This window comes from Amblyomma maculatum, chromosome 2 (assembly GCF_055883805.1).
Source record: "Amblyomma maculatum isolate TAMU_Amacu chromosome 2, ASM5588380v1, whole genome shotgun sequence".
Taxonomy (NCBI): domain Eukaryota; kingdom Metazoa; phylum Arthropoda; class Arachnida; order Ixodida; family Ixodidae; genus Amblyomma; species Amblyomma maculatum.
This window is the reverse complement of record NC_139345.1, coordinates 75841657-75861366: the sequence shown is the minus strand read 5'-3', so window position 1 is coordinate 75861366 and position 19710 is coordinate 75841657. Positions and strand designations below refer to the sequence as shown.

Sequence of the window (19710 nt, the reverse complement as noted above, 5' to 3'; positions counted from 1 at the left end):
CCCGCAGTGATTTACGTGCGCTCGTGCGGTGTGTACAAGGGCGCTTTTTGCTTGTTTCGAGGTTTCTGTGGGCTTTTGCTTACCTATCTGTCTTTTACAAAACAAATATGAACAAGCTATCACCCCCCCCCCCCCCCCCCATGCTCCATTAAAAAAAATAATAAGAGTATGACATGCTGGAAAGGACATCATCAGTCGCGGTCTTCGGCGCTTGAGATTCTTTGACGAGCGGTGTCTCAAACGAAGCGCCGCTGTCCTTAGGCGCCGTGTCAAAGCAAAACAGGTTGCTGCCGTTAATACAACTTAATACAAATGCTCAGAAATCGTATATTCCCGTTTCTGTTTGGAATACCGCAACTACTGAAACATGCGACTGCAGACTGCTGCATAGCAAAACCCAATTTGAACAAGCCACTCTGTGCCTTCTGTATCCGCGTAAAAATTGTCTGAGTAATTTTTTTTTTTTTTTTTTGCTGTTAGACTGTTTGCTGTTAAACTTTTGCTGTTAGACTGTTTGCAGTTAGCTGCGGTGTCTCAGTGGTAGGGTGCTCGACTGCTGATTTCGAGAACGGGGGGTTTGAATCCCGGCCGTTTCAAAAGGCGCTTTTCGGCTGTGACATTTGATTGCACGTTAAACAATCCCACGTGGTCAACGACACCTATGCCCGCCCCTACATCATCCGTCATATAGCCGATGTCGCATGGCGCGTTAAACCCATATGGGCATTTCATTTGTTCTTTTTTTTGTTGTTGTTGTTGAAGGATTCTGCGCATCCGTAACAGTGGTAATGAGCATATTTCGCTTTATAGAAATCCTCGAACGTTTAAGAAACGAATCTTCGCCGCACCTTTTACACTAAATATTACATAACACGCATTGATCAATGTACACTGGTAGCCCATTAGAATCATTATAATCCCTTTTCGCCTGTGCTGTCTTTCGAGCAAACTAGTTGTTTCTGACAAGGAGAGTGAAATACGGCCTTAACGATCGGTGTTTAGTCGAGGAATAAATACATATTCACAGTCACATGATAAGATGACCTTCGTTTCTTTCAGGATAGTTTTATAACCAGCACCTGTTTTGGAAGTAAACCACAGAACAACCTCCAAGTCACTGCTCAACAATAATTACAATCATAAAGAAATCTTCAGCCTTCGAAATTCCTTGCCAGAACATGACAGCGATCAAGCGCAGTTTTTACGATATCTTCGCAGCTACCGATTCGTAGTTTGCACTTTACTGAAAATTAATCGTCCATAGTCCTTAATATTGTCAAGTGTGTAAAAGTTCTGTCACATGGTGAAATTCATTGCCATTGAAAAAAATAATTACGCTACTTATTTATCATTTATAAACGTGCAAATACATTAGAAATTCCTTATACTTCCCTCGGTTTCAGGAAGTCATTTAGAGTCGTTTCACAGTGCAACACAAGGTCGTCTGCAGCAAGAAGCATCTGCCTTGTTGTGAACTCGGCAAAAGCAATTCGCTCATCGCTCTACACGTGAGCATTTAGCTTTCCAGTGCGGTGAGGTTTACTGCACAGTGTCGGCGCAATCTCATTTTTGGGCAATACTTGTGCCTGGTTGTTTAGTCAGAATTGATGCCTACTTATTCTAAGGCAACCCGCCGGGCAGTAAGCTGTCAGCGCTACATTTAAGCTCCGTAATCCTCGAGTCAAGTACGATATAATGGACCAGACTGCCTCGATTCATTCTAAAGTAGTGCAGGTCAGAGCACGAACATTGTATCTCCGTGGGCTTGACACTAAATTTGCCTGTCTCACTCGTACAAGACAAGCGCACGCTGTTGACGAGGCGATAAGATATGTCATGTTCAGGCCCAAGTATCAGGCCTGTGAGCGTCGTACAACGCAAAAAAACAAACGTGCAAAGCGATACCAGTAAATCTAAAAGACGAGTGGTTGCGTGCCTTGTTTCCCTAAAATCCGTGCATCTTTTTTTTTTTTTTGTTCCATTAGCGAAATCCACAGGATTTTTCCCTGCAATACTGGAACACTCTAAACAGTAAATCACTAATGCATTGCATAAGGCGCGTTTTCATCGCCAACAAACCCGCTGTAAACTAGGAAGCAGACATACGCCGCGTGCACCTCTACGAGCGCCGCCTGCTGCTGATCCCTAATATCGAAGCGATAGTGGCGCCACCTCTAGGTCGATCTCGCGACGAATATCTCGATGATCCTCAATCGATGACTACCTCCACAACACGAATGCTGCAAGCGGTAATATCATATCAGTCACATAGCCGGCACAGGCTGACTCACGCGATTGTGCGACCTGACAAAGTGTCTTTTTTGTTATTTTGTTTTGTTTTTTTGTTGTTTTTTTTTTTTTTTTTTTTTACCTTGGAGATACTTATTGAAAGCTCAAGCTTGTGCCACTGCGACAAATTCCGGGCGCTCGATTTTTTTCTTGTTTGTTTTTTGTATGCGTTGGTAACGGTGGACCAATCGCAATGATCCGCTTCTATTTTGTCACAACGGACTCAGCTTCGCGTTGTTTTTGTTTTTTTTTTATATTGTTTTTATTACCCTCCTCATGGGTACGGTAGTTCACTTATGATCGAGTGTTATGTACTTGTTATTCTCTATACATCTGCGCTGTAGTTTCTCGTGAGGTATCGCTGCCCGCCTTGTTCGCGGGGCACTAAAAAACGGCCGGGCGCCACCTCTTTGTATTTGCAGGGTAAATGCCCGTTTCCCGCTAGATTAAGATAAGCAGCCAAAAACAATTTCGCCCTTAATGGAAATCGGATCATAAAGTATTTCTTGCTTCTGGCAGAGCGCGCCATCTTCTGACCACTGCTGCTCTGAGGGCGCATGCTGTTGCTTCGGGGTCGCGGCCGTTTCAAGGCTAGGTTTTCCAAATTAACGCCTGTATCGCCCGCAATTAGGGACCTAATTCCCAAGGACGTTTAGGCCCCTCTCTCAAGTTCAGGTTGGGATACGCATCCTCTTCGTGCAAACCACTGCTTCGAAGAGTTCAAAATGTGCCCGTCAACCCGCCCATGCTCAGAGGCCACATAATGCGAAACAGAAGTATTTTGCAGGCACTTTAGGAAGACCAACTTTTAGCACTCTTTGCTTACTTTGAAGAACTATGGTATGTTATTGCATTGATCAGCGATGATTACAACCAATGGACCTTGCTAATGAAATGATATTTTGCACTCAACAGTACCATATCACTGCTGCGCTCGCAGTATAGTGCAAGTGTTTTATGAAAAAAAAAAAAGTGCAGTGGGCGCAGGAACCGTTGCCCCTCGCTCAACGGTGAATATCGGAGCTACTCTATGGCTCTACGAGGTGTTTCGCCATCCTCGATAATTCCATGTTGCAGTGTTCGCCAAGGCAAGAGAATGCTGGTTCCGCTCAGTGACTCAACAGATGCGTGTCATTGCGAGCAGGAACGTCTCCCGGCTGTTGATACGGCTCCAATTCGGGCCACGTACATTCGAGAGCCATAGAGCTGATGTACAATTGTTGCCGTCAGGTCATTGTATTTGAGGAAACAATCGTAATACTGATAGGGAAAGATCAAAGGGGAAAAGAAAAATCGGGATATGAGCAGCAACAATTAAGGAAGGGAAGCTGGCTCTAAGGCAGGGGGAGGAGAGCGAAGCGCAGGGTTCTTGGTGCGTGCGCCAGCGGTTCGGCCATAGGGCATAGGGCCTGTAAAGAAAACAGTAAAAAATGCGGACGGATTTAGGAATGCAGCTACAGGGTTGGCGATCAGAAAGCTGCGAGGGAGTAAGGGGACGGTTAGTGGGAATTGTCCTAAATATAGGTATCGGAATGGAGGAGGACGCGGGAAAACGAACATACAAAAAGACAAACCAGCCATATAGGGCCGCTCGCTTCCCAGGAGTCGCGGAGGTTGAGGCGGCGACGGCCGAGCCGAAAGAACGCGGGCGAAAGAGGACATTGAGGAGGAAAGGGACTGGCGAGTCAGACAAATGGACACCGCGCACCGCCGGCATCTCAGTCTTCGTTATTTCAATTTGCTTTTATTTTTCTAGAAGGTCTTCCTTTATGTCTCGATTCTCTACTTATCGTTTTATTCGTAAAAATGTTTAGTCCATTAGGAGATTGAATGCTCTGGATACGGGCTGTCCGGACCTTTTTTCTTTGTTAGCTTGATTTATAACATCGCCCTTTACACCCCCTTCATCACATTTTTTTATTTATTTCTTTCTTTTATAATCTTGGCTCTCTCGGCACGTTTTGAGGCCACGTAACGAGATGTTCTACCCGCTGCTGCATCCCTAAACGCAAAGCTGCAAAATGGCGCTGGGTTGCGGGAAAGTGGAAGATTACCAACACTGCAATATTTTTTTCGCGTGGTGCACTGCCGACGTGAGTCTGCGATCTCAATCGCGAGCACTGACGTGTCCATAGTCGCGATCACAGACGCTCGTCGGCAGGTGTCAGGGAGACGTACTACGGCCGACCTGCAGGGGCGACCTGCGCTCAAAGCTGTCTTTCTCTTACAAGCACGCCAAGTCAACGACAGAAATTTCATACTTGATGTGTCTGTTTGGAGGCACTAAATGTAAGAAGCCTTGAAGGAATTACGGCGCGGCATTTGTAGACAAGAGCAACACGGGCTAGACAGCTGACTCCTCGTGCTGACCCTGCGTAGGGGAAGCAAACTATAAGGTACAGTCTGGGCTTCAGACGGAACAACGCAGACGGTGCCTATTTGCCGAATGTGAGCCCTTACTGGGACCAGAACGAGATCAAAGCGGAGGAACTGAGTCCTACTTGAGTAAAACTTTTGCGGACGTCCATCGCGAGCGGAGGTGGACCGAGACGCGACGGAAAGTTTTAATGCTTAGATATCACTGAGCTATGCGCGTGTCTGGCCCGGATGCATTATGTACACAGTAGGAATTTCTTGTGGCGAAATCGGTAGTTCCGTTCAATGCTCGGGACGCGGCCCATGGGTATCAGCCGGCAAAGTGAATACTTCAGAATCGGTCCTTAGTTATTATAGAGTAGGCGGATTGAATGGTAAAGCCAGAGGAAAGGTCAAAAGATTCATATACTATGAAGATATTAACTCTATGACGTCTTTTTACAGCTTGACCTGCTGCCATCCATTTACCAGCGAGTGCTAGCTAGCCTATTGCTATCTCTTTATACTTTCTGTTGAGTACTTCGAACTATTTTTTTTTTATTTATTGAATATTTTAGGTGCCACAAGCAGAAGTTCTGTCTGAACAATGGTGCACTATGATATATGAAATGTGCATGTGTCAAGTGTAGGTTAGCTTACAAGTTCTACACACATGTCGAAATAGAAGATAATTGTGAGCAAAAGATGAGAAACCACGCGCTTTGACAAAACTACCCGCCAGCTTTTTCTGACAGTTAAGTGGTTATTGCTGAGATATGCATAAGGTACCTGTCATCTTGTCCAAGCAATTTTGTTTGACACATCTTTAATTACAGAAAAAAAGCAATCATAGCGGTTCGCGTGGTTTATCCACTTTTGCTCATGGGTGTACACGGGGACATGCGTAGTTGAGCTTGTTTCACCGTCCAGGGAGTAGAGACTAAAAAACAAAAATGGCTAAAAGAAGCTAGTACAATAGAGAGGCTTGCGCAGTGTAAAACTATTTTCATAAAAATGTCCACAGCGGTTTGTTCACATATCGCAGACTTGTTAAACGCGTGCTGAATGTTCATCATTGGGCATATATGGTGTTCGCATCGGCTATGTAGAAGTGCCGACTGTTTCGGGCGTTTATTCTGGGCACATTCCAACAAAGCGCTGTTGTCAGCGTGGACAATCAAACACGCCATGCAAAAATTTTCGCAAGAAGATAGCGTCACGTAACTCGCGCCGTGTATACAGTGAAACAAGCTTTAGAGACGACAACAGGTAGCTGTCAAAGTAGTATCGCCGACCAAAGTGCCAATCATAAAGAATCCGAATGAAGCGCTTTTGTACACGTTCAATTATGGCACAGTGCGTGATTGTCAGTTCCAGGCTACACTTCAAATATTCAATCTTGACAAGACAAACGAATTGTACACGAGCTGAGGGCGGTCTTTTAACCAGAAATTCCTTGTGGCACGTGTAAAGATGCCCAAAGATCGGAAACTCGAGCGTGTTACGTTGTTAACCTTGCCGTTAAATGTCAGCTGGAAATCCAGGTATGCACCCGTGACGCGGCGAGCATCAACACGACGTACAAGATTGCCATCTATATTGTATAGTTATACAATACTGGCTTCTTCCCTCTAGTGAAGGAAATGGTTGCCGTTTTGTTGCAGTTAACCATGAGAGCGTTTTTGTGTGCACCATTCGCATATTGAGTTGACATATTTCTGTAACTCGTGTTCTGCTTAAGTTGAGGACAACCCAGGGAGCTATGGAACGAAAAATGGTAGGGGTAACATTAAGAGATAGGAAGCGTGCAGAGTGGGTCAGAGAAATAACTCAAGTTACCGACATTCTAGTGGAAATTAAGAAGAAGAAATGGGCAGGACATGTAGTGCGAAGAGAGGATAACCGATGGTCGCTTAGGGTAACAAACTGGATTCCAAGGGAAGGAAAGCGTAGCAGGGGGCGGCAGAAAGTTAGGTGGGCGGATGAGATTAAGAAGTTCGCAGGGGTCAAGTGGATGCAGCTAGCACAGGACCGGGTTAAGTGGAGAAATATGGGAGAGGCCTTCGCCCTGCAGTGGGTCTACTCAGGATGATGATGATGATGATGATGAAACTCGTTACAACCTATTGTTGCGTCCACAGAGCGAAACGTGTTCAGGTCGTCAGTAAACTGTAATTTGTCAAAATATCTGACTCAGTCCACAACGTCATTAAAAAACAGATTGAAAAGTAAATGCGATAGATCAGACCCCTGCGGTACACCAGTGTTAGCAGGATATGCAGGTGAGAAGCATCCGGCGTATGTGAAATTATCAACGCGGTCGCAAAGGTAACTTGCAAACCATTCACATAGAGAAGGTGAGAATCCGTATTGTTGCATTTTGCGCAAGAGAAGATCACGACTGACAAAGTCGAAAGCTTTTCTTAAGCCAAAATGTATGGCACATCCTCCTGTCCCCTTGTTGCGACCCTTGGGGCGACGGAGTTCACAAAGCTAGCAAGGTTCGTTTCGATGCAACATCCAGGAAAAAAGCCACGCTTTTCAGCGTTAATTTTACTTTATTTTTTTTTATATACAAGGAAAACATTGATGTTACACACGTTCAAAAACTTTCGTTAGGCACGATAGTAGCGAGATAGGTCTATAGTTGCTGACATCACTCCTGGCACCTTTTTTTGTGTATTGGTACTATTATGGTTAATTTCTAGCAAGACAGAAAGGTTTTCGTGCGTAAATACAGGTTAAACACGTGTCAGAGCAGGCATGAGTAAATTAGCACAACCTTTAATTACAAACATTGGAATTTCAGCTTCACCGCAGCTTCTTTTGGGTGGTAGTGCACGAATAGCTGCTGCTACCTCGGAGATTACAAAGGGCGGCATATTCAGGAAAGTATTAGATGAACAGCAAGGGTTATTATATGGAGTGGCGGCAGTTTGAACGCTCGGATATGCTGACGCGAAGAGTTCGCCGAACGCATTGCTTATTGTTTGGGTGTCGAAGATTGCGTCAGTACCTTTCGATATAACTCTATCCTGATTGGGCCCCTGATGACCGAGTAAGCCCTGTGAAAGCCGCCAGACTTGATTAGGGCAGTACATAAGCTTTTCTTGTGCAGAGTGTGTGTGAGCAACACGTGTGGTCACGGCGGTAAAGGCATTTACATTATTTTTCATACCAGGAGGGAAGTTGCGTTGTCCGAAATCTGTGATAGCGCAGTTTCTGACGCAATGCTTTTCTAAGTTCACTCGAGAACCAGTGCGGATAGACTGTCGTTTTGAGGATTGTTTTCAGTACAGACTTCTGTATTCCAGTTTTGATAATATTGGCAGAAGGCAGTCTTCAATACTTCGGTCCAACGCTTAGTGTAACGCTTAAGGCAATACTTCTATTCGGCGCGCACAAGTATAGTTATAGCAAGAACAAGCTATAATTTTCGCAGACATGCTAGAGTTATGAACTTAAGCGGAGAGCTAGAGAAGAGCTCTAGACGAAGAAACAATGTTCCCGGCAAATTAAAAAGAGAACTGTGTAAGTAAAAAGCTAGGAAATTGATCTCAAAGGCTCTACATCAGCGCAAGCAGATCAATTAAGGGGAAATGAGGGTGCTCGTTATAATACATGAAGGAAAGAAGCCAACAGCCGGCGAGGCCAAGGAAAGCGTTGGGGATGGTACTTTATGTCTTTTTTTTTAATGTTTACTTAGATAATCACAGAAATTAGTGATGTAATCTGTTTAGGGGAAAGATAATTAAACACAAAGTAGAAGAAAAAACAACGTGCCAATAGTGGGAACCGAACCCACGACCTCCGAATATCGCGTCCGGTGCTCTTCCAACTGAGCTACGTGCCGATGGTGGGAACCGAACCCACGACCTCCGAATATCGTGTCCGGTGCTCCTCCAACTGAGCTACATCGGCCGCTGTCCCCCCTGCTACTTGCTTGGGTATTTATGTTGTTCTCTCAAGGTTCGTATACAGACAACATAAATACCCAAGCAAGTAGCAGGGGGGACAGCGGCCGATGTAGCTGAGTTGAAAGAGCACCGGACGCGATATTCGGAGGTCGTGGGTTCGGTTCCCACCATCGGCACGTTGTTTTTTTCTTCTACTTTGTGTTTAATTATCTTTCCCCTAAACAGATTACATTACTAATTTCTGTGATTATCCAAGTAAACATTAAAAAAAAAACATAAAGTACCATCCCCAACGCTTTCCTTGGCCTCGCCGGCTGTTGGCTTCTTTCCTTCATACATCAGCGCAGTGAGATATAAATACATCATTAGCTGCCGCTAGATCTCGCGTTATACAGCGGTAACCGTCCTGTGAATCCTTAAATTTTATTTTTATTTTTTTTCTATTGGTGTCGCGCGTTCTATGGATGTCGTCCTAGTGGATGACAATACGGAGATCCTTTATTACAAGACTTTAGACGCGTGAGTGAGGCAGTAGTTTATGTGTCCGTTGGCCGAAGCCACGGCGAGGGTCCTCTTGAGGTGAAAGATGAAACTAAGGAGTAACAAGGCCGTGGATTGTGTGTTCGCGCGAACTGCAGCTTGCAATGTTTCTTTTTTTTTTTTCTGATTACCAAGGTTTGGTATATTTGGCTGGTGACGTTCTTGTCTCGCTTAAACGTTCAAATAATGCAACGCATGCTTTCTATACTTTAATGGATTTCAGTTGGGAGCGAACTAGTTGCACAAATTTGATTCGCACAGTTCGTGATAGAGGACTTGGCCTTCTCACTTTTTGTACGGCAGATTGTACCACGTATTTTTCTTCCTCTAATATAAAAGGAATGAATATATTTGCACTGCCATTCAGGATGGCAAAAGCGCTGCCGTAATTTGTCACATCTACATTCAGTTTTAAAAGTCGGAAAATGAATTAGTACCATCGAAAAATTCTCGTGTCCTTGGGAATACTGTGCGCTCATTTTTCATTCCAATATTTGGTCTCGGTAACGAGAACAAAAAATAATATACGCAGACTTAGTCGATTACATGATGCCTATACCTCTTTATAGGATAGTGAACTGTTGGAGGCCCAAATAAAGGCGCACTGCAACGACTCGAAAGAATGCCTGTAAAATCCACTGTTTAATTTTTTTTTATTTCAACTGCATTCTAACACCGTTCCTGTTAAGACGTGATTTGAGCAAAAAGAAATTTTCTTTCGCACCGCCGGTGGACGACTAACTGCTATTCGCGTGGGAGACCCAAAACAGTTATGGTGGAACCGCTGCGCGGCTCCGCTCCAACCCTTCCTGTTCGGGCCTGACCAACAACAGCCGCGGCTGCACCGTCATCCGAAGGCAAGTAGTGCATACGAACCGAACACACACTCAATCAGACCAAGGGCCCGAAGGACATGACCACGCGAACACTGCCCAAGCCTTCTGACGCGGCCTCTGGCTTTGATGGCGGATGGTTGAAGATTTCCGGATGAGGCGGATCACATAAGCTTCATTCACTGGGGTGGCAAGCAGATCATTCTCTTCTAACTTTCCGTCGACTGACCCACCGTCGCGTCATCCTCGGCTTTACGCGACCAATCAGGAAGATCTCTCGGCGGCCCTGGGAAGTGTTGCGAAGAAGACAGGCAGTGGCGCGAGAGGAGCCCTCGCGCCAAGTCAGCCATTAAATCGTCTTTCATAGCCATGATGTTCCGTGTCCTTACTTGCTGCTATGTATCCATATTTTTGCAGTCCTGGACCCCTTCCCAGTTGCTGGAAGACGAGGACGGCTGTTTGTCATTCAAATTTCAAGGTTCGATGCGTGATAACTTTGTTGAAAGGGAACCGTTTATTAGAAAATTGTATCAAGCCCAGTGCGAACCCCATGAGTGAGTGAGCATTCTCGATGACCTGGCACGCCTGAGAAAGCTTGAATAAAACCTTATATTCTTTTGTGGTCACTTGTGGTACTGATGAATTGTACACATTGATCTGTATCTGTATATATGTGGTGTTGCCTAGCAGGCAATAAAGTGAGAGAGAAAAAAGGCGGTGGCCGAGTTGTCTAATGTGCCGTAAATCGGAAGTGCTCCTTCACTGCCGGCGGTGGTTCCAATCGCACTCGAAGCCGAAGTTTGACTTTTTTTTTTTTTCTGCTTCATACCGGCTTCATGACCGCGATACATCGCCTGCGTAGGCTTTATTCCGGTTGATATGAAATGAATTGGCGCTGGCGTGTCAACGGGTGGACAATGGAGGTTCCCTACCCCTGCTGAAGCCTCTTCTTAGCGATCGGAGCCGTTCCTGCGTCTAAAAATAACGTTCAAGCACAGTTCTGAGCTTCTGTTCCCACGGACAGTTCTCAAGGTTGCCGTTCTTTCCTGTGCGCAGGGCTGACGGTGAACGGCCACGTGCTGCTGGACTTCCATCAGAACCCCGAGCGGCCGACGCACCGGCTGCGCGTGGTGTCGGCTTCCTTATGGCTCTACGTGCGCTCTCGCAGCAATGGCGGAAACCGCACTGCCACCCTGTACGTGTTCCGGGTGGCCGAGTCGAACAGCAGCAGCGCACCGCTTGAGGGTGGCATGGATCTGCTGGCGGCCGTCGAAGTGGACGCCTCCATGCACGGCTGGAGACGCGTGGACGTGCGCGCCGCCGTCCAACACTGGTTCGCGTCGGGCCACCATCACGGGGACGGGGCGCACGACGAGCGGAAGCTCACGCTGCTCGTCGACTGCGTGGGCTGCGGACCCGCAGGCATACAGGTGTGTGTGCCTTGCCGGAATTCTGCACGTGTACACGTGTGCCAGAGTATACACGAACAGCTACGTTGTGAAAGCCAAGTAGCAGTATCCACGGAAAGGAGTTTAAAATTTAGGCGATTTATTTGCGGCCCAATTGACCGATTGCCTGGTTGGCAGTAAGTGTGCAAGGGCTAACTGTGGTCGTTGCGCAGTGGTCATTCCTTTAATATAAGCTCTAAGCTCACACCTTTCTGAACGCATAAGAGGAAATGGCCTGAAACTAGAGGAGCATATGCATTTGCATGTCCCTATACATACAGCTGCGTCAGTGTGTCTTCGTAAATATCACGTGCTTCGAGGAGGCCGGTCAACAATTTTTAAATATCGCCTTTTGGAGATTTGAAGGCGGCTTCTGCGGTACATTGATAGGACATCAAAAAACAACAAAGCAATGTTAACTATTGAGATGCTTCACTCGTCTCTGATAATTACCCGTCTAACTATTACTGTTAGGTTTTGTTGCAATTGGGAATTTATAGGTGGCCATTATTAACAGCCGTATTAGTTTTTCAATTTTAGAAAATTTAATTACCTTCGGCCGCTGTAGCTCAACCAATTTTGTTACTTCAGAATGGGCGCGACTAGCCACTTAATCTGTCCCACTTGCGCTGCTATGCCACGAAAGTCAGAGAGGAGGGCACTTGGGCCATGGATGGATGGCATCTACTCGACTCTGCTTTTAGAGCGTGGGTTTTTTTTCGAAGGCACCCTTTTTGTACATGTTAACGAAATGTTTCTGAGCCACAGCGCCCTGAGTAATTACGTTGCGAGAGCACGGTGGTTTGGACCAGTTGGTTCCCATCTATGATGTAACAAATTCGCAGCACGAAAGAGACATGGGCACAGCCGCGGGAACAAACACCACATTTAGTGTCTTATTTGTTTCTGCACGTACATCTACGTCTCTTTTATGCAACCAATATTTTCTCGCCATAGTAATCACATTTTCAAAATTCTAAAAGCTGATATGTTTATCAGTAACAACCGGCTACAAATCTCTGATAGCAGCTATAGTCGGATACAGCTCAAATCAGCAGCAACCGTACCTCATTCTTCCTCCATGACAGAAAGTACCCAGCTGTTATAATTTTTATTGTTATCTAAAAAAAATAAAAAAAGCTAACCATCATACATAGTTATAAGCTCGAGAATTCTATGGACCCTGGCTAGATTTTTTTTTCCAGGAGCAGTCCACACGACGCGATAGCAGGGCCCATAATTAATAGCTGTTGCTTTTAAAGTTTTATATACACTGTTCAAGTAGATGCTAAACTATAATGGGTAAGTTAAACATCAGACATTAGTTAATCAGCATACTAGTTAAAATGATTCGCCTGTTTTCTGATTTCCGTTAACAGTGGTACAACTGTGCCGCAGAAACCGTCTTCACATCTCAAAAAGCACTTTAAAAAAAATGCTGGCTTCCCTCCGGCCTCCTTGTAACACTTGATATAGTTGCGCACAGCGGTCACTATATAAACTCGGATATGCGTCCGTGCGTATGTGATACACGACCAGGTGCGCGGGCCTCAGAGTTCTCCCCTCCTCCGCAGGTGGCGCAGTTCGAGCGACGGCAACGGCGCCGCCCCTTCCTGGCCGTCGCCACCGAGGCCCTGGTGTCGCGGCGGCGCGGCCGGCGCTTCACCATCACGTGCGGCGAGGGGGTGACGCAGTGTTGCAAGCAGTCCCTGTACGTGAGCTTCGAGGACCTCGGCTGGGACGACTGGATCATCGCGCCCAAGGGCTACTTCGCCAACTACTGCATGGGCGAGTGCGCGGGCCGGCCCCGGACGCCCGACATGTTCCGCTACTTCCACGCGCACGTGCTCGAGGAGTACCGGCTGCGCAACCCGTACGCCTCCATCTCGCCCTGCTGCGCGCCCACCAAGCTGTCGCCCATGTCGCTCATCTACTTCGACCGAGACCACAACATCATCAAGTCGGACCTGCCCAAGATGATCGTCGAAGAATGCGGCTGCACATAGCGCTCGCCTCCGTAGGACATTTCTTCCACTTCAACCCTGGACGGTGTCCCGGTGTCTGTGATACGGCCGCGTGCCCGCGGTGCTTCGGTGGGTTCTTGTTCTAGTCAGTCCGCCCTCACCCGCCCGGTGCTGTTTCCCTTTCTTCTCTCTCTCTCTCAAGTGTCCGGACGGAGGACGTCTCTTGCACGCGGAGACGATGTGTTGTGAGTGGTGAGTGAGGCCGCAGACTATGCCGCGCGGCCGTCGTGTGTTCGGGGCTTCGACCCCCAAGGTTGTGCCGACAAGGTCCGTCATGTACGGGCCACAGAGTGTGACCCCGTGCGCCCACGGGTTGCCCAAATTGTGTGTAGCCTCGAACACTGTTTTTATGTACGTCTCGCTTTTTTTTTTTCCTTTCCTTGCAAACGTTCGCACTGAAGTTGTGGGAACACGAGGGACCACTCTAAACGGACTCACTTTTAAGGTCACGCCAGTTAATACGACCCTGACTGGTAGATTCTACCGATTGCTTGAACGCTGTTTGGTCACAAAAAAAGAAGCTTATTTATTAATTCGTTGGCAGGTCCAGACGCTCTGTTTATATAATTCCTTTCGAAACGCGTTACATTCGCGCATAGATTTAGTGTCTGCCTGTTAAAGCCCAAATTATTTGTCAATAATTCCTCTCCGTCCCTTCTCATTTACTTCCGAAAATCGCGGCGATGGCTGTGTGCTCAGTTTGTAACATTCCGGTGAGGAGCCTACGAATGCGTTGCTGCACGTTGCTACTGTTCTGATATGGTTCCCCGTGTTCGCCACCAGCTACGAAAATTGCGAACGAATCTCGTTGTATTACTGCGCACCGGACATGGTGCAGCACTGTGTCTGAAAACGTTGGTCTCTACGCGCGTTCATTGCCGACTTGCCCCGGAAGCAGCGCCGCCTTCTAAGGGACGCTGATCCAGACAGTGATGGCGAGTTGGTCTCAATACTACTGTGGATAGGGCTCTGTCAAATTCCTCCGTGTTCGTTGCTGTGTATTGTGTGTACATAGATGTTTATATTATGCAGCAGCAATATAAAAGGCATTTCAGATTCAGAGCTGTTTTGCAAGGGACTAGTTCCGCCAGTGGAAGGAGTACCACGTGCAAGGTCGCCGTGATCAACCATTAAAAGACCCTGTTGCGCCGGTGTTACGTCATAGAGTCGGGCTGCTGACGTTCGCGTAACTGCCGATGCATATCCAAAGCACATCCATGTCCCCGTTTCCTTTACTTTGAGATCGGACATCTCATCTCAGGCTAGATGAGTGAACCAACCGACGCACGGTATGTTCCCATGGCGAATCACAAGCAAGGGGTACTTCTTTCGCTAGCCGGGCTACGCCCTTGCTGCAAACCGTTCGCTGCCTCCGTGTTCGCCTCTTGCTGATAGTGCTACGCGGATCCTAACAAGCAGGGTTACTCTATAGACACAGGATATGTGATGAAGGTTATCGTTGAGCCGTTGATTTATACCGGTGAAGTTTGCCCGCTAGAGTTTCAAAGTAGGAGCCGGAAAAGCTGGTTTGGTGCTCGCTTCAACGCGCCTCTTGTTTTTCTGCGTTTCTGTCGTGTGCCTGGAGAGTGATGTGTTGAAAACAAGTGCCATATCGTAGATAAGTCAGCAATGTAAGGAGAGAAGGCGCCTGAGTTGAAGAGTGGCCTCCATATTAGCGAATACGCGAGTACAACAGAAACACTCAGGCGCAATTTGGCCACCATCAGATGTGGCGGAAGACTGAAATTCCTGTCTCATAACACGCAATTTTGCAAATTTGGTGGTAGCAGTAGAACGTAAAGAAAAAAAAAATGACTACTGAATGGCTGTCCTTGCTGTTTCACAGCGATTTAACAAAACAGAACGCTGAAGTATCTCACCTTACAAGAATGAAAATCATCGTTTCTTAAGCGTTTTTTTGTAGAACAGCATGGCATGGTTTCAGTTCTGAAAATAGCATTTAGGATAGCGTTTGACCGTCTCTCTGAAAACGCTTTACAGTAGCTTGCTCTGGAGAAAAAAAAATAATTGTGGTTCGAGTATAATGTAGACCTTTCTGCTGCCCTCCACGTTTCTCTCAAGTAGAGTTTCCCATAAATTATTAACTGTAAAGATTCTCTGATATTGAGGAAGCGTCATCTCGCTGTTGCGTGTGAATTTTCGCTGTCATAGACGAGCTGCTAATCAAAGTAACTCTCGCCGACAACTATGTCTTAAGTCCCAGAACACTCTCATTCTTCAGCACTAGGAAAGCGACCTTCACCTGCTTCTTTGCTCGTTACCGTAAATGTCGCTATAAATGTACGTCTTTTTCACTCTATTCCTTGCCCGGCTCATTACATGAGAATGGATTTGTTAAGAATACGGAAGGTTGCTCATTAAAGGAGGTGCGAATCTCATTTTTATTAAACAAAATGCATGCTGAGGAGTCTGGGTCAACCGTGCCCTTTATTTTAGCTCTGTCAGCCGGCGTCTATAGCACCCACGTTCCATCAACATGGTTTACATTGTTTAGCGCCAGTTCCAGCTAGCTACAACCATATTAATATTTATTTCTTTATTTCTCATTTCCAGAAACCACCAAATCTCACCACTATATATATTTTTTATTTTTATTTTTTTGCTTTTGAACGTTTTAGGCCGTTGCCGCATTACCGAGACCAATTTTATTAGCGGCGAGGTGTTAGAGCGATGCGGGCCACCTTGGGATATCTCATTATCATAATTTTCACGAGTTCAAGGTATGCTCATACCTAGCTGCATTTTGTAAATGTTCGAAGCCTGAACAGAGATGGCATATGAAGTATTGGGGAAAAAAAATTAAGAGGATATCTTAGATGTCTCTTCAGAGGAGAACGGCGAAAGCCTACCCTTTCTCTCCTATTATGTCCCTCTCAACGTTTGCCTCTTATAGGCGTTCGTTGCAGTGCTACATATAATTATAATTGGTTTACAGGGAAGAAAAGGCGCAGTACCTATCACACTTTTTCCGGCAAGTGTGAGCTTGTACGGTACACCATCGCTTCTGTCGCGTGGCGTTCCTTGGAGCGCGTTCAAGTGTGCAATTACAGAGGGTAGGAATTCTAGACAAGGAGAACACAGATCTCGCGGAATCTCGCGCACAACTCTCGCGCACGGGATTTAGTTCCATGAGCCTAGAAAGGCGTTCGCCTTAAAAAGTAGTCTGAAAAATTCGTGACGCTTTGGCGTGTGTAGCCAGCGCCAGCAGAACTGCGCGGCAAATATGGGCGAGTAATCGAATGAAGTCGAGAATCCCAATCATTCTTCATTTCCACCACTTTGGTAATTTTTCGCCTTGTGCCGTCAGTTCGAAAGTTATTGAGGGGCGACCTCCTTACACAGAAAATTTGTAATTTGTTTTGCTACTCCGTTCGCAGCCACCCGAAGGAAGTGAACTGATGCAATGTGTCGGTAAACAGTTTTCGCCTTTGGAGTGAGCCAAAAAGCACATGGCATCGCGTGAGGCTGCCGGTTCCAAACTCCTCTCCTTTAGATTACGCAGAGCTGTCTCGAGGCGAGTGACCCGTTGTCTAGAGCCTTAGTTGCTTCCCCTTACGAAATGCTGCCTTCTTGCGTGGCGATGGAGAAGAGCTTGTTTTGGCGGGAAGTGTCGAGGCTCACCGGCAGCGGAGGGCGAAGGGGGGGGGGGGACAAAGGGAAACCGGAAGCAAGACCGTCACTACCCAATCGTGGAAGATAGGAATGGGAACTAGCAGGTCATCCCCTCACTCCCAACGTCCCCAGCAACGTTTCTTTCCTCCTAGCATATAAAACCTCTGCAAATGTCACTCTCTTTCATCAAAGCTACGCTTCTCTTATATATATATGAAGCATCATCTTCCCTTCTCTGCACCCCCTTCCCGTGTTTCCCCATCTTCCCCAACGATTTGCCAGTTGAAGACTGCACGGAAGGCAAAGTGAATTGCATGCCATGCCGAGCCGTCGGCTTAGGGCGTACCCTAGCTTGATCGTCGCACGGCCCAAAGACCCCGCGCCTGCCGCCAACTCCTCCAGGGCGCTTTATTTCTCTGTTTGCACAGGACCGAGGACGACGTGAAGCGACGGTGTACGCGCACGCCTACACTTAAAAACTGGCAGAATTTGAGCAGCGAGGACCAAGCTCCGAAGTTGCAGGGAAAAACTGTTAACGCGCACGCTTTGGCTCTCGTGTTCTGGTCGCATTTTATCGTATATTTCTCATTTGTGTTCCTTTTTCTGTGTTCGCGTATTCTCCTTGCTTGCTTATTTGTTGTCCCTGCCCCTGTCGTCTAGTAGAGACGAGGGAAGAAACCATTTTTCTTCCGCAGCAATCCGCTTTCTATGCGCGCCGCGGAGCGAACGGAAAATGAATAATGTACTCCGGTCGACGGCAGGAAAGGGACGTCCCGAACGGACACGCTTGGCCAGCGCGCGCGCTGGGCGATCACACGCCGAGTTTGCGTAGCCGCCGCGTCTTCAAAATGCAGATGACTATGCTCTCGTTTTCAATTGCGTCTGCAGTCTGGTCCGTTTCAATTTGGTTCTTTTATTCATTTTTTTTTTCTCGCGCACAATACGTGCGAGTAGCATGCCGCGTCGAGGGCCATTTATGATACTTTATGCAACCATACCAAACTCTGCTACCAGTCCTCTGGATATAGATTGCTCCTTTGTTGGGTTTTGGCTCGCGAGGCCGCTTGGTTGTCACAGTGATCGCCTTGCACCTTGAAGAGATAACATTGTCACGAACCCACTTGTGAAACATTCCAGTGCTCGTCTAAATAAGCTCACTCAACCAAAAATAATTGTGATGAGTATAGAGGCCAACTGAGATTGTAGAGGATAAAAAAATTGGAGTCACGTTATCAGTGACAGGCAGGATTCGAACTTTCTTGTACATCTGCCTCCTGCTGACAGCTCCTTCATTGAGGAAGGCTGTCGTATGGGGTGGCATAGAACAAAACCGTAATTATTCAGGCTGCAAACAACGTTTAACTAACGTATCACACGACGAGCTTTTGGAATTTGAAAAATATGTATATTTTCAGCTTCAAATAAAGCCGCAAATTCAGAGTTTCGCCTGCGAAATGTGGTCTTGAAGCACACCTAAGCACGCAGCAAGTAGACTGTAATCCGATAAATGAATACTTTTAGGCTGATGATACGACCTTAAAATATATATATTATTTATGGTGGGATGGTAATATATAATAGCTAAAACAGCAAGAATCAAACGCAGGAAAGCGCCGAGGCTCTTAGAATTAACGTTCAGAAAATAAGGCGTTATTACACACCCTTGCTGTTTACACACGCAAGCTCTCGGTGTATAATTGGAACCGCTATTAAGCACTCTCTAATTTAGGCTTCCTCCGTGAGACTTCACAAAATACTTCAGTTTGTAGCCGCAACCTTTTTCGCAACGTCACAGTGCTCATTACGCGCAAGTATCTTGCACGTGGTACACACGGCAATTCCACATTCCGTTGCGTGACGGCGTTTGGCAGTAGCTGCGAGAGTCGTGATTGAGTCGATCGTTGCCTACGCTGTATGCGATCGAACGGGAGGACGCCGCCTCCCAAGGAAGCGAAATTTTCGCGCCCAGGCAGTGGCCATTGGCTAGTCCTTTAGTTCCCCGGCCACTGGCCGTCCTGGTCGCGATGCACAAAGGAAGAAGGATTGTTTCCGGAGCAGGTCCGAAAGCGAGTGAACACTTTCGGGCCTGTCTGAGCGCCTTCCGCCCATGCTTTCAGCACTGATCTCTCTCTCTCCCCACAACTACCATCGCCTTCGTGCCGCTTTTCTTCCTCCTTTCTTTTCCCACATTTTCTCTCCTCCTCTCTATCTATCTCTTTTTCCATCTCCAGGAGCGCGTGCGCTGCTTTTACTACCACTCTGTCTCCTTGTCCGTCGCGTTCGCAACGAAATAGTGAGGCTAAGCAAACGCGATAACAAATGTGCTGCTTAAAAAATCAGAGAACTGAAGAAGAAAAAGTTCTAGAAATTTAAATGAAAGTTGGGCAAAAAATAAAACAAGAAAAAACGTAGTGGTTTTCGCTTTCAGTGCATGGTCGATCGAGAGTAAAGTAAGAAGAGGAGAAAAATAACATAGCATGCCACGAAGAACTCTACTCTTTAAAATTTGAAGCGCCTTCAGAGCTACGAATAGCTTTCTCATGCGACTGTCTGATATGTAACTGCCTCGACTCGCGGACAATTGGTGCGACGACTCAGTGCGCCTGCACCCTCGGCTTCCTTTAACCCGAGTCAAGGCGTGGTTATGACCCGACTACCCATCGTCGTTTTT

At 46.7% G+C, this 19710-nt stretch overlaps 1 protein-coding gene across 1 annotated transcript in view; it reads left to right on the top strand.

Annotated features, from left to right (window-relative positions):
• The window catches only part of Actbeta (inhibin subunit beta), a 172981-nt gene extending 155903 nt beyond the window's left edge, over window positions 1–17078 (top strand). The window contains exons 2-3 of the mRNA XM_084594537.1: window positions 10991–11364; window positions 12957–17078. Of these exons, the coding sequence (XP_084450663.1) occupies window positions 10991–11364; window positions 12957–13388 (806 nt within the window). The 3' untranslated portion in view covers window positions 13389–17078. The remainder of the gene's footprint in view (window positions 1–10990; window positions 11365–12956) is intronic.
• Window positions 17079–19710: the final 2632 nt, after the last annotated feature.